This window comes from Montipora capricornis, chromosome 3, assembly GCF_036669925.1.
Source record: "Montipora capricornis isolate CH-2021 chromosome 3, ASM3666992v2, whole genome shotgun sequence".
In the NCBI taxonomy this organism is placed as follows: domain Eukaryota; kingdom Metazoa; phylum Cnidaria; class Anthozoa; order Scleractinia; family Acroporidae; genus Montipora; species Montipora capricornis.
The window spans coordinates 69,827,658-69,841,472 of record NC_090885.1 but is presented as its reverse complement, the minus strand read 5'-3'; the positions used below and the strand labels follow the sequence as shown (position 1 = coordinate 69,841,472).

The following is a 13,815-nucleotide window of genomic DNA, read 5'->3' as shown; positions in this document are numbered from 1 at the left end:
ATTTGTGAGAAACATAGTTAACTCATTGAGTTTTTTGGCATTTTTTGTTTTGGTCTCGTAATTTACCAAAGATGGCCGGGTGTGAGTCGAACCAGACGAAGAAATGTTAAATAGAACACACTTGTCAAAAAAGAGATAACTGTACAGTTAAAGGGACTCGAAAAATGACTATTTTAGGAGATCCATCCAAGTATATATATCCTTCAAGTATTGGCTGCAGATACTTGTTCCCTTTGTTCTTTTTAGAATGAGAAACTTGAAAGCAATCTTAGGCTGAAATGACTATTTGAGGGGATCCATAGCAAGGGTTTGGTAGTTAAAATCACTCCTCTTAAAATTGTGGGAATGCCTGTTTACGGGTGACTAGCTGTGGAAGAAGCTCAAATGACTTATAAGGTGCTAAGAAAGGTGGCTATTGGCATTTAAAGAGGCTAGGTCACGCAATTTTAGGCAATTTCAGCATTGATCAAATGGTCATAGAATTAACTGAAATAACAAAATAATGGCTCAAAACTATAGAAGAACTCAAACAAAACACAGGAAAGCTAAAGAAGGGACAAGGATGGACAAAACTGGGGAGGATTGAAATGGATTGCATTTGGCTAAATTTGAAAAATGTCGGCCCACCTTTTTTCAGATTTATATCAGTTGATATCAAAATGTCATTTAAACAGCTGGAAAATCATTCTCAATTGTTATGTGGCGGTGAGTTTGCAAATGTAAGACTCTTGCTCTGCCAATTTGTAGTTTAGAGCTCATAACTAACAAAATTAAACGAAATTACCTAAAACAGCGTGACCTAGCCCCTTTAAAGAATGCTATGATTTGACCCAACCCTTACATAGTGTACATAATCTATAAATCCATGACGCTTCACAAGAAAACACTAAAAAGAATAATTAAAATGAAGTAATCAGTAAAACTAGTAAAGCCCAATTTGAGTTCTTCAAAAAAGGAGTAAAGGAGTAAATGTCATATTATAATGCAAAAGCTTTCTCAAAAAGATGCATCTTTAACTTCATCTTAAAATTATTTATAGCTTTTGAGTTTTTAATGTGGTAAGGTAAATCATTCCAAAGGCATGGAGCAGATGTCTTGGATGCTCGCCATCTGTAACTCTTAAGATGATGGAAACAAGGTTGGAGTGTAAGAGTAGTTTCTTCTGTGAGTGTGAAGTAAGAGTCGGAACATACGGAGTTATTAGATCACATAGATATGACAGTACTTCACCACGTGAAACCTAAAAGGTCACCAAGAGGATCTTGAACTGAATTCTACATTGAATTGGCGTCCAGTAAAGATTAACCAGCAAGGGTGTCACATGGTCATGCTTACGTGCACAAAAAACTAGACGAGCTGCAGAGTTTTGAACAAATTGAAGTCGATTGATGACATAATCAGGAAGGCCAAATAGTAAGGAGGTAATTACAGTAATCAAGTCTTGAAGTAACAAACTCATGAAGGAGCAAGATAGTGGAGTCTTTGTCCAGGAATTGACATATTTTAAGTATGGCACGAAGATGGAAACAAGCAGTCTTACAAATATTGGCCTCATGAAAACTACGCCAATATTTTTTGCTGATGGTGCTGCTGATACGTTGTTATTGAGGTTATTTCCCAAAAGGTATTTTAAAATGAGCAAATACGAATCTGAAGTTTCTCCATCACACGCAAGACACGTACATCGGTCTTTGCAACACCACATTCAGGGCTTGAAATTGCGACTCACTGATCGCCAGCTGGCGAATCACGTTTTGTCTGATAACCCAGGATAAACAGCAGACAACTGTTGTATAATTTGATTCTTTATATGACAAAATCGTTCGGAACTGGTAGCGAGAACACGACTCACTTTTTTTCCCCATTGAAATAATGTATAAATACTACGAGAAAATCAATTTCTCACTTTGTTAATTAATAGCACAATTGGATCACCGCATTTACTAGGCGCCATATTGTTTCAGCGGCTTCATGGGGTCGTGGGGGCACTTAAACACCCTATGCTTCTTGCCGGTTACTGTGAATTTGCGCCCGGAAGACCAAATTCGGCAATAGGTTTTAAAATTGAAAATTTAAATCCATTGTCAGTTGTGAATGCTGAAAACGTAGATTTAGCCATATTACTGAAGGACCCCCTTGGAACTAACTTGATATTGATAACACATTGATAATGAGGCTAGACATGGCACAATGAGTTTGAAATTTGCATGGAACCTTCAAAAAGCAACCTGTACCCTTAACGTAAAGTGGGTTAGAGAACTTGTCCCCTATGTTAAAAAGCGAACACCTGCAAAATTGACTGTGCTTTTTTTTTTTGTGCAACTTAATAATGATGACTTTCCTTGCATGCAAAGTTGGCTACCAAAATTTATGATCTGGCAACCAAATTTTCCCCATTAGTCGCCAGCTGGCACCTGAGCAAAAGAGTTAATTTCAAGCCCTGACATTATGGGGGCAGGTACACAGGGTTCTCCCTAGTTTTCAGCACAACTGGTAAGGGACCTTTTCAAACCGGTAAAGCACTTGGTTAGTGTTGGACATTCTGCAAAAGATAAGCGACTTCTGAGCGTTTGCAGGTGGTAATAAGTGCTCTTACAAGCGGTAAATTTTACCGGTTACCGCCTGATAAGGAGAACCCTGGGTACTGGTCATTGTTTTAACATTACAGAAGCAACTCTCAAGGGTTAAGCGATGCTAGCATTAGGCCTAAAAACTTTTGTTTAGGCCTAAGGCTAGCTTAAATGAATGTTTAGGATACTTTCTGTATTGGTAATACAATGACCTTTGACTTGTGAAATGTAACCTGTGACCTGTGTTTTGTACTTACCGAATTGAAGTTATGATATGGAAACCATCTGTGCTCATTTAAAAACGAGCACTACAGAAACTCCACTGAACTGAGCAAACACATACATTGTATGGAACTTCAAGGATCAGAACATCAAGTTAAACATCAAATGGCAAATGCTGAAATTAGCCAGGTCTTATTCCTATGTGATCAAACGATGTAACCTGTGTCTTTGGGAGGAGTACTTTATATTACGCAGACCAGATGGTAACACTAAACAACAGAAACAAACTAGTATCAAGCGGCAGTCATTCAAGAAAATTGTTGCTAAATAGTCTGTAACCACTTGATGACAAATTTGTCAAGTACAAAGAGAATTGTTCCTAATTTTTAAATATTGTGGATTAAGTTTATTTTTGAACATTCGCGTGACTTTTTATTTTATTTTAGACTTAACTCTTCAACTGCTTTAAGTAAGAGAAACCAACATCTAATTTCTCCTTACCATTCTTACTGTGTCCTTATCAAACATACAGTTGATGAGAACGAAGGAAGGGATCATTTAAGGTAGCTGAACACAGTTTTTCTTTGGTCAGTGGTATAATCCAGGGACGGCACAGCTCGTATGGCAAAAACTTTTTTCTCATTCTCACGATGGTCAGTTGGAAATGCAGTGTAAATATGCTTCCATTACATTTTTTTTTTAGGAGTGAAATCTTTTAGAGGAACCCAGCAAAATGCTGGGAAAACTGAACAACATTTAGCAGATGAAAAACCCATCTGTTGAAATTCTATAACAGCTGTCAAATGTACTTTATTTCTATTATTTGTAAGTTAGAAGCAAATGCAGCAGAAAAACTGAGTGAATTTTGCATAAATGAGGAGTAAGCAACCTTTAGTTCTTGCTTTTTTCTGGATGTGCTCATTACTATGGTAATTTTAAGAGCATGCACAGCACATTGAATCTCAAAAATATAAACATTCATGTTAAAGCACTTATTAGTGACCAAGTGTGAGCTTCCAGGCAAAAACTGCATAAATATGGCAGGAGTGGAAGTACCGGTATGTTACATGTAAGTGTTTAAAAACTGACTTGAACGCACAAGTTGTATTGTGTGATTAAAAAACTGATTCTCCTTGTTAATGACAGAAGAAATGTGGTCTGTCTTCTGTGGTGTATCGTGGTTGGGAGGGTAAATGCTCAGAGATATTAGCTACACCAAGCTACTCTAAAAATCTGAGTGTAAATAAAGATATATGATACATGATAGAGAACAGTTGAGAGAATATGCACTTTGATATAAGGGCATTGAGGACAAAAATTAACTAATTTCGTAAACCTGAAGGTCACCTACAGCCTTAACCCTTTGACGTCGAAACCGGCCAGACTTAGTATTTTACTCTGTCTAATGCCAGACGATTTTACTCGTCAATGGGGAACCCCTGGGAGTCAATGGGTTAATTATTGACATATAGGCTTGGGATAATACCCAAAGAGTTCAAAATAATCTAATGTATGAAGTGTACTCTAAAATTAATAGCGTTTTAATAGTTTACCATGGCCCATTTGGCATTCAAGAAACTCCTTCTCACCTTCACAGTTCACAATCTTTTTGTTTTCATTGCAGCATCATTTACATGTAGATATTAAACAACAGGTTTGGTCCTCCAAGAAGTTTATTTTCTCCCCAGATTTAGTTGTCTTTTGTATCCAAGAATACCTCTGTTTCTTTAGCCAAGGGTTGCATCTCGAACCTAAACAGCAGTTCAACACTTAATATACATGTACTTCCACTCCTGCCATATTTTATGCAGTTTTTGCCTGGAAGCTCACACTTGGTCACTGATTGATGGATAAAACAATCAAAATGCTATAACATAGTCATTCAGTCTTACAGTTTCTGGTGAAATACAATGGAAAATGAATGTGAAACCAACCAGCATAATACAGGAAATTTTGAGCTATAGTAGGCATTGAGAATGTCTTCATTCACGGGCAATTCTTGAAGAAGGTTGTGATAAAGAGCTCCTTTGGAATGTCAACCTCCCCCAGCACCACAGGTTGCCCAGCCCTCATATTTACTTGCTGAAACACATAATTACTATAAAATTATTAAATTAATGAAGCAGCAAATTTTACTTAATTATTAATTAATGAACCATGTAATGATATTTTGAAAATCCAGCAACCCTCTTGAGTAGTATAGGACAAGATTTGTCGAGAATTATCTGCACTACAATATATTGTCAGCTTTCTTAGGGTGGGGAACCAGGCTGATCTGTGGACTTTGCTAAATGGGTATATTTCCACAGCTGTGAGGGATTTTTTTTCTGGCAAAGTCATTCTGCTCTGAAGTAGGAGTCTTGAAAATGCACTTCAAGAATTTCAGCAGTTAACACACTCGATCTCACTAAATTTGCCTTCTAAAAAGACTGAACTTTAATTTCATTTTTTACAACATGGGTTGAAGCACCATTATCATGGTTAATATGTTGCCTCCAAACAAGTTCAGTAGAAGACATCTGAACCACTGATATAAATGATTAAAACCATCCAGTCAAATGGAAAATTGGGATAATATTTTGGGCTCATGTTACATGTAAGACTTTGAGAGCTAGTGCAAGCATTGTTTCCCAGGTGGAAATCTTATTAAGATCTATTAAAGTACTGTAAGATTCTTATCAAGTTTCTTATTAAGATCTTACAAATGTATCTTACCTCTTAAGTAAGATTCTTACAAGAACCTTACAAGATCTTGTAAGAATCTTGTACCAAGAATCTGACAAGATTCTTGTAAGATTCTTGTGCATGTAAGAATCTTACTTAAGATCTTACAATAATTATTATGGGCATTATCTTGCAAGATTTTTGTAAGATCCTATAGTTACAGTATACACACGATTTTATCTTACAAGATTCTTACAATATCTTTTAAGGTTCTTTCTAAGATCTTGCAAGGCTCTTATTAAGATTTGAAGATTCTTACAAGGGTCTTGAATAGACCTTATAAGATTCTTATGTAAACCTTGAGAGATACTCTTACTAAAATCTTGAAGGATCAAGATTGTAAGATTCTTACCTCACTCTTGCAAGATCTTAGTCAAAATCCTTACTAATCTTCTACACTTACTGTAAATTTTAATTTTCCTTTTAATAATATTGCCAGGAGTTTGATTTCAGTCTGTTTTGGAAAGAAAATGTACCTAAACCCTGTCTTTATAAGCTTATGAACAATCAGAATCTACATGTACAGTCACTTTTTGTCAGGTGAAGATTGGGGCTTTGTTGAACCAACATAATTAAAAAATTCTCTTTATGAACACTTTATTATCATGTCTTATAATAAGACATGATAATATATTTTATGTTATAATAAAGTTTCTATATAACGCACGCTCTCATTGGTTTAAACAGCGTGCTTTATGAGAGTACAAAGCACAGAACAAACGAAAGCTCACGCCATACATAAATAATATAATTCTCGACTGCCTTTTTCACAAATATCTGATCAGAACTACAGAACAAGAATGCCCAATTGGGCTACTGGCAAAATTCTTTCAGTTACTCAAAGCCAAATGTTGGTTGCTTCTTGTGGAGACGGGGTGCTGTTAGAGCACAACCTTGACTGAATTGACATGACATTATAGCTTTTTAGACACATGGCAACTGTTTTCTTATACAAACTTTATTTTAGATCTTCTCTTCAAAGTGAAGGATGGAACTTGGGATATAAAGAATGATGTAAGTATTAATTTAACATGAAATTTCTCTACAATAAAAAAGACAACCTCTCTTTTTATCCTTTAATTTCAAGCAGGAGGACCTGTTTACTTTTAGTGTATGCTTTTTCATTGAACTGTTTGCAGCTACTTTGGATCAAAACTGGCAGGTAGAAAACACAGGTTACAAGTTACAGGTCATTTAAGCTTAACCTCAAGCCTAAACAAAAGTTTTTAGGCCCAATGTTAGCACTGGTAAACAAATAGGGTTGTTTCTGTATAGGTAAAACAATGACCTGTGCTAATTTGCACCTGCATGATCAAAACTGACCAACTGCTCTAGAGGAGAACTCACTGGATTAATAATGTGGTATGCCACACACCAGTGACTCAAAAAACCCAAGCCTGTGCTGTTTTTGTAAACTCTTGTGTTACATTTCTCATGCATCTGTGGGACTCATCGTCAAGCTGACAACGATTTTATTTCACAACCAAACTCAGCTTAGCATGGTACACAATAAAGGCATAACTTCTGAAAGCCTACGCAGTATATGCAACATCGGGTAAAACTGATAACTAACAATCTCAATAAAGAATATTTAGAATACCCAAACCAATGGTGGGTGGGAACTGGGGCTCTGAAATTTTAGTTGACTATGGCAAACACCAAAAAAGCCGACGTTTTTCCCAGGATCTCTCTTCTTCCCTTCGAAGAGAGACCCTGGGAATGAGGTTGCAAAAAAGCAACTTACAAAGCACTAAGCTTGTGAATTAAGGCCCCTTGGGTCCAATCCCCTGTCAGGTTGGTGAGAAAACATTTTCCAACTTGTTTTGTTCCTCAGCCAGTGGAAAATCAACTTATTATCATTTATTGTTTTTATGTTTTTCTTGCCAGCTTGCCCTTGGTTATGGTCTTGGATTGGCCATTTGTGTTGGGATTGGAGTTTTGTTTATTGTGATAATGCCAATTGTTGGATTGTGTTTTTGCTGTTGCCGTTGTTGTGGTCGTTGTGGAGGGGATATGTCTCAGAAGGAAACGGAAAACAACAACTGCAAAAGGAGTGTATTTGGTGTGATATTATTGATGATCACCTTATTGATGTTGTAAGTCTATTAAACAATTAACAATTATTCTGTGAGTGTGCGTTGGATATGAGATGGTAAATAGCCAATGAGGTGCGTAGTGCCGAGCTGGCTATAACCAGTCTCATATATCCAACAAGCACAAATGGAATAATAAATTCCTTAAACTCCAAAAGTTTGGAAGTACGAAAGGTGAGTGGAAAAAAGCAAGAAAATCCGAGCAAAATAAAAAAAAAACCTTGACGAAGATGCGATGTTGTGGAATACCTGGTGGTCAGACAGACCCAGGCTTGTCACAAAAACACTTCTTACCTTTTTTGCGTACTTCTAAACGTCAGAATGGATCCAAACTTTGTACAAAAAGGTTTTTTTTTTTTTTGCTTCATTCAGAGAAGAATTTTGCTTTCCGGAAAAAAAAAATTTAGCTTAGCAACACTTTGCGCAATCATTTGCCGTATATAAGGTCAAACCAAGGTATATGAGCTGATAACCAAGATTGAGTGAACCAATCAGAGCACGAGAAATGCATTAACATGGGATGTGAGATATATAGTAAACAGCTTAGAAGACGCATAGCGCCGAATCAACTCAGTCAGAAAATTAGAAGAAACGTGAAGCTCAACTTATAACTTGCTTCCTCGCGTGACGAACTATTTTACGTGACTATACAGCAAGCAACGGTCCGGTTTCACATTTGATTGGTCAAAAACAAAAACTTTTGAAACCTGTCAATCAAGTAATTGAGCGAAGTGTCGTGCATTTTATTTCAAACACTTGCATTACATGTAAGGAAAACAAAAATGGAATATCGGGAAATTCTTTATTACAAGGTCTACAGAGATATTAACAACTATGATCTCAGTTTCCGAGTAAACTTCTAGTCGAGAAAAAGTGACTTTGATGAAGAAATGACATAAAAGGTTGTCAGGATCTTCGGGAGGAATTCCTTCAATGACCCTTGCTTCTTTCATGGACTCCCTGAGTGACCACTGTTTCAATACATTGAGACCTGTCAGTTTTTCTCTTTTTGTGGTATTCACCTTTCCGTTTTGTTCAATAAACAGAGAAAGTTAATTGTCATGTAGGCTATCGTTTGTCTCAAGGAGCTCGTTTTCGCCCAAAATCTCAAAAGTTGGCAAGAATTCATTGTTTTCTTGGGGCGGAGGGGGGTGGGAATAAGCATTTTCAGCTGTTTCTAATGCTTTCGTAAAACTAATACATTTGGTCTTCTGAAGTACAAATACCATGAGATATTTGTACTCGGTTGGGTGGTATTTGTACTCTTCGGCTGAATGCAGTTGAATAATAAAGTCAGTTATTTGCTTTAGAGTTGTTTTCATTTAATAGACCATTTTACAGTTGTAGCTAAGTTAACTGGCCTGAGAAGAAGTGCATGAGGCTGGAGATGACCCTGTTTTGATACAAACCTCTGTGCTTTTTTATTTTTAATGTGGACTAATTATAATTACAACAACACAGTTTACATGATAACAGCAGTAAGGTCTGTATCAATATAAAGTACATATTCATGCATAGGCTACTGGTCACTGAGCAAACGTGAACTGTAAAATGCATATGGCTTATATTCAGCAATTTGATGGTGTGGTGGCCGGGTGACTGAATAGATTGTTCAGCTTTGCATCAAACAAAAGGAAGAGATTGACATAGTAAAGATGATAATAGTAGTACTAATGATAATATTGCAGAGATTGAGTCTACACAATGCGAATGTAAGTAGGGGGTTAATTTTTCAAGCGAACAGTTTGGCTCCACTTTTGGTTGTTTTTTCTCCGTATTCCTCAGACATTGGTCCTGAGAAATCCAGACATGCGCTTTGAGTGGGGAAAGTGACATTTTAGGGTTAACCATCTTTCATTTATGCGTGAGGGAAGATTACAACCAAATAAACTTGCTGGTTCAGACCCTTCATTCACCCTGTTAGCTCGGATAATTGAAATGGAGTTTGGTGCAGAAAATATATGTGTTAAATTAAGGCAGTAATAAAGTTAGCAAAATTAATGCAAATAGAAAATATATTTATTTGGGAATAAAACAAAAGAAAGAGTCACGTTTTTCGCCACTTGAGGACTATTACTAATAGTCCTCTAGTAGCAGAGCCAATCAAATTGAAGGATTTGCATTAGTCTACTAGTTGGGCAGTGCTAATTAGGGTTAGGGTAAATGCAGCTGTTCATTCTTACAATGGACTTGAGGAACTCCATTTGGGGGACACTTTGTGGCGTTAATTGTGCATGATACATGTATTTAGAATTCTTGCATGACACCAAATAAGTGTTTCTTATTTATATTTATTTTGTGTTTATTTTTCAGTTCTGGAGTACTGCTGACTTTTGTTTGCAATGATCGAATGTCTGATACTGTGGAGGAAATGTCAAAAACTTCTAAAGGAATTTTGGATGAGGCCATATTGTTTATCAACCGAACTGTCGGGGTAAGAGGGATATGTGTTAAACCTTTTTTTCACTGATATCTCCAAAAAAATTCTTTTGGAAAAGGAGGAGGGGAATGTTGATACTTGAAAACTTGTTCATTCACTGATGGCGAAGCCATAAAGCCTAGTAATTTCATAATACATGTAATAATGATATTGCTTTACAATCTGCTCGGGTCACTGTTTGCACAGTGAGTTTTCTGGCAGGTAGCTGGGCACAGCTTTTGGGCTTAATAACTCCTCCACTTGCCTTAGTTAGTCAGTGTGATATCTCGCCCACAAATAATAATAAAAATCAAGGCTGTTGCCTAACAGGAGCCCGGTAGCTTGGGGCTCCCATAGCTCTGGGCACCTTAATTTTTCACAGCAACACCTTTCACTTCATATGTTGGGTTCCTAAGTTCTCAGCGTTTAGCTCTGAGGGCCCCTTTAAAATTTCTTATAGGCAGCAGCCTTGAAAATTCTTGACTATGGCCCCGGGCCTGGGGACTAGAGACTAACAGTACAGTACGCAGGCACTATAAATATGGCTGTCACGAGTTTAACTCGCTCCCTTAGTTTTCGTAAGTTTTATCTTCCACATTCTGCAACCCGCGTTTTTATCCAGTTCCTTTGGTGGACATTCAATTAGTTTGAAGTACAGGATTATAATTCTAAGAAGATATATGATCTATGGCCACAAAATCGAGTGGAAGGCCATGGCTGACCTTGGCAGATTCTTCAAGTTCACACTGACCAAAAGCGGTTACTTCAAGATGAAATGGGCCGTCTCAAAATGGACCAAACACAGACAAACATCGTTGCTGATACCAGGACGTGATCCACCGCTGGATATAACTATTTATTCGGATATTACTATCAATCCTGGACCGGTTGGTGCCCATATATGCATGAAGTATTATTATTTAGGAACAGAACCAGAGTGAATTTGCATAGGGATTTAACACCTAAAACCTACACAAGAGATCAACTCTTCAAGATTCATCATGTGCTCTTCCTTGTAGAATTTTCTCGGACCTAAGAAATAGTGGCCTGTTTCATTTTCGTGGCTCCAGAACTGGTCAACGGAACTATCTGTTGTCTGAATCGACAAATTATATTTCTGTATGCATAGTGCATGAGATCAACAAGACTGGCAAACTATGCAAATCAGATTACGATCAAACGACCTCCGCTGCTTCGACAAGCTTTTCCTGCTACAAACTGGTTGAGATCTGTCTGTTAAATGCGTGCTCTGTGAAGAACAAAATAATCATTTGTAATCAAGGATTTTGTTGTGGATGAAAATATAGATGTTTTAGCAGTCACAGACTTGGCTACAGGCAGATATTTCTGATCAGGTATTAAACTGTGAATGACATTTGCCCGACAGGCTTGTGCATAGAATAAAATGTTCGGCCCATACAACAAATTCAATGGTCAAAACTAAATTTGATAATTATTTCTGTGTAAACCCTGCACAATATCTTCCACCAAATTTGGCCCTCAGTCATTCAGTGTATTCGCTTAAATATTCTCTGTGGTTGATGAACATCATCTGGGTCAGCAAGAAATCGTAATTTAAAAATGAATTGCTGCTTTAAGCGCCAAAGCTTGGGCATGCACAAAAACGTGAACCTGTCCCTTTTGTCCAGATAAGTGCAATGATAACTTCTCCATTCCATAATTATTTAACCCATTTGGTAGTTACTAAAACATGGAAACACCCAAAACCAACATGGCAGTCACGCAACGTCACACAGATGGCCATGTACGCAAATATCACAGAAACCGGTCGTGTCAAGGTATATTGTGGATGGTTTTGGGTCGTTTTGGCTGGTGTTGTAGGTGGTTTTGGGTGGTTTTGACTGGTTCCATGTTTTAGTAACTACGTAACCCATTCACTTCTCAGGGGTCCCAGGACACTCCCAGTTGATGAGTAAGATTGTCTGGCATTAGACAGAGTAAAATCTGTTACATTTAAGTCTCAATCCTAGGGGTCAGTGGGTTAACAATAGTGGTATTAAAAACTGTAATATTATTGTACTTTGTTTTTGTTTCAAATTATGGGTTTTGTTTTTACAATTTAAAATTTAAAAAAGTTTATAAATGTAATTATAAAGTGATATTTCAGATTTGGGAAGTTGACCACAAAATAATGAGAAAAGTGCTTATACATTGTAACTTAAATGTGTTTTTATTAATGGCGTTTTTAATTTCAGATCCTTCTAAAATATTTTTTGCTGCACCTGGTCTTTTCTTATTATTTTCCGTTTGTGCAGGAACATTTGCATTAATCATTTGGAAACAATAAGAAGCAACACACTGAATCAAATTAGACCATGTATGAATCATTTTCCTTTACTGTACAATACATGTACTGTATATGTACAGTCTTGTTGGAGGATGTAAACTGCAGGCTGCAGGTTTACTATAAATGCTTCCATTAGGCCTAAACACTTTATAACATTTAAGCTTAAAGTTAGCATTTTTGTAAAGGTTTGGGTTCTTTCAGTTATGGTAGAACATTGACCTGCAACATGCACTTTACAACCTCAGCAGCCATGTCTAATCTAAACAAATTTGTTAATATTGTTCTTTCAGGAAGTTGAAAAGGTCCTTTTGGTTGACTTTCCCTTTGTCACTTCTCAGTTAAGCAATGATATTTCTGATGAAAACCTCGGGGTGCTTGTAGGGGATCCTCTCCTAAATGAGATAGACACAGTGTCAGTCAAACCTGTCGAGGCAGTCCAAAATTTGGCCAAAGGTAAGCATTGCTTAATAGCTACAACCACTTGAAGTCATAGGAACATTGATATTCTTGCATTAAAACTACCCAAGCACTTTGTAATTTTAATGTACAATCTTATTTATTATTGTAATTCGCTACTATCCGGACTGCCACAAAATCTCCTTCAAAAACTTCAATATGTACAGAACTCTGCTGCCCGTTTACTATCATTCACTCAGAAGACTGAACATATTACTCCAATACTTAAAGAACTCCACTTGTTGGCTGTTGCTGTCAGAATTGAATTTAAGATCCTAGTACTAGTTTTTAAGGCATACCACAGCACTGCGCCACTCTATATAATATTATCTGACATGATCACTAAATATGAACCAAACAGGTCTTTACGCTCTTCCTCCAAAAGACTCCTCGTTGCTCCACTGTACAACCTTTAAGTTAAGACATATGGAAGAAGAGCTTTTTCTGTGAATGGTCCTATATTATGGAACAGCCTTCCTAACAATATTAGAGAAACTGTATCTTTAAGCACCTTTAAGAAGCAGATCAAAACATTTCTTTTTAAACGTTCTTTTTAAGAAGCAATTTAACTCTTTTATTATTGTTGAATTATTTTTCTTGTAAATATTTATCTTGATTAGTTATTCATATTATAGTCTTTTGTATATTTTAGGTATTACTATTATCTATTATTTTCGTGTTTTATTATCATATATTTTACATGTATTATTATTGTATAGCGTTATTGGTTTCTTAGTAGAAATAACGCCATATATATAAAAATTATTGTTATTATTATTATTATTATTATTATTATTATTATTATTATTATTATTATTATTATTAACACATAGTCTTTACCTTAATATCTAAATTCACTCTCGCATTGTAACTGACGGTGACAGTTGGTTCTGTGGAAACATGTCTTTATTTAATATTACAAAATGCTGTGCAGAAATTCTTTCAAAAGTGGAATTTATTATGTGAAGCAGTGCCCCTCACCTTACTTTGGTGGTGAGACAAGGGATTGCTAAATTTTAGGTA

The 13,815-nt window shown here is 36.5% G+C and overlaps 1 protein-coding gene across 5 annotated transcripts in view; it reads left to right on the top strand.

The window, feature by feature from the left end:
* Positions 1–13,815, top strand: part of LOC138041029 (prominin-1-A-like) — a 67,149-nt gene that overhangs the window by 12,831 nt on the left and 40,503 nt on the right. For all 5 annotated transcript variants that reach the window (XM_068886799.1, XM_068886795.1, XM_068886797.1 and 2 more), the window contains 4 exons: positions 6,484–6,530; positions 7,404–7,612; positions 9,923–10,043; positions 12,627–12,789. In XM_068886799.1, the coding sequence (XP_068742900.1) occupies positions 6,484–6,530; positions 7,404–7,612; positions 9,923–10,043; positions 12,627–12,789 (540 nt within the window). The remainder of the gene's footprint in view (positions 1–6,483; positions 6,531–7,403; positions 7,613–9,922; positions 10,044–12,626; positions 12,790–13,815) is intronic.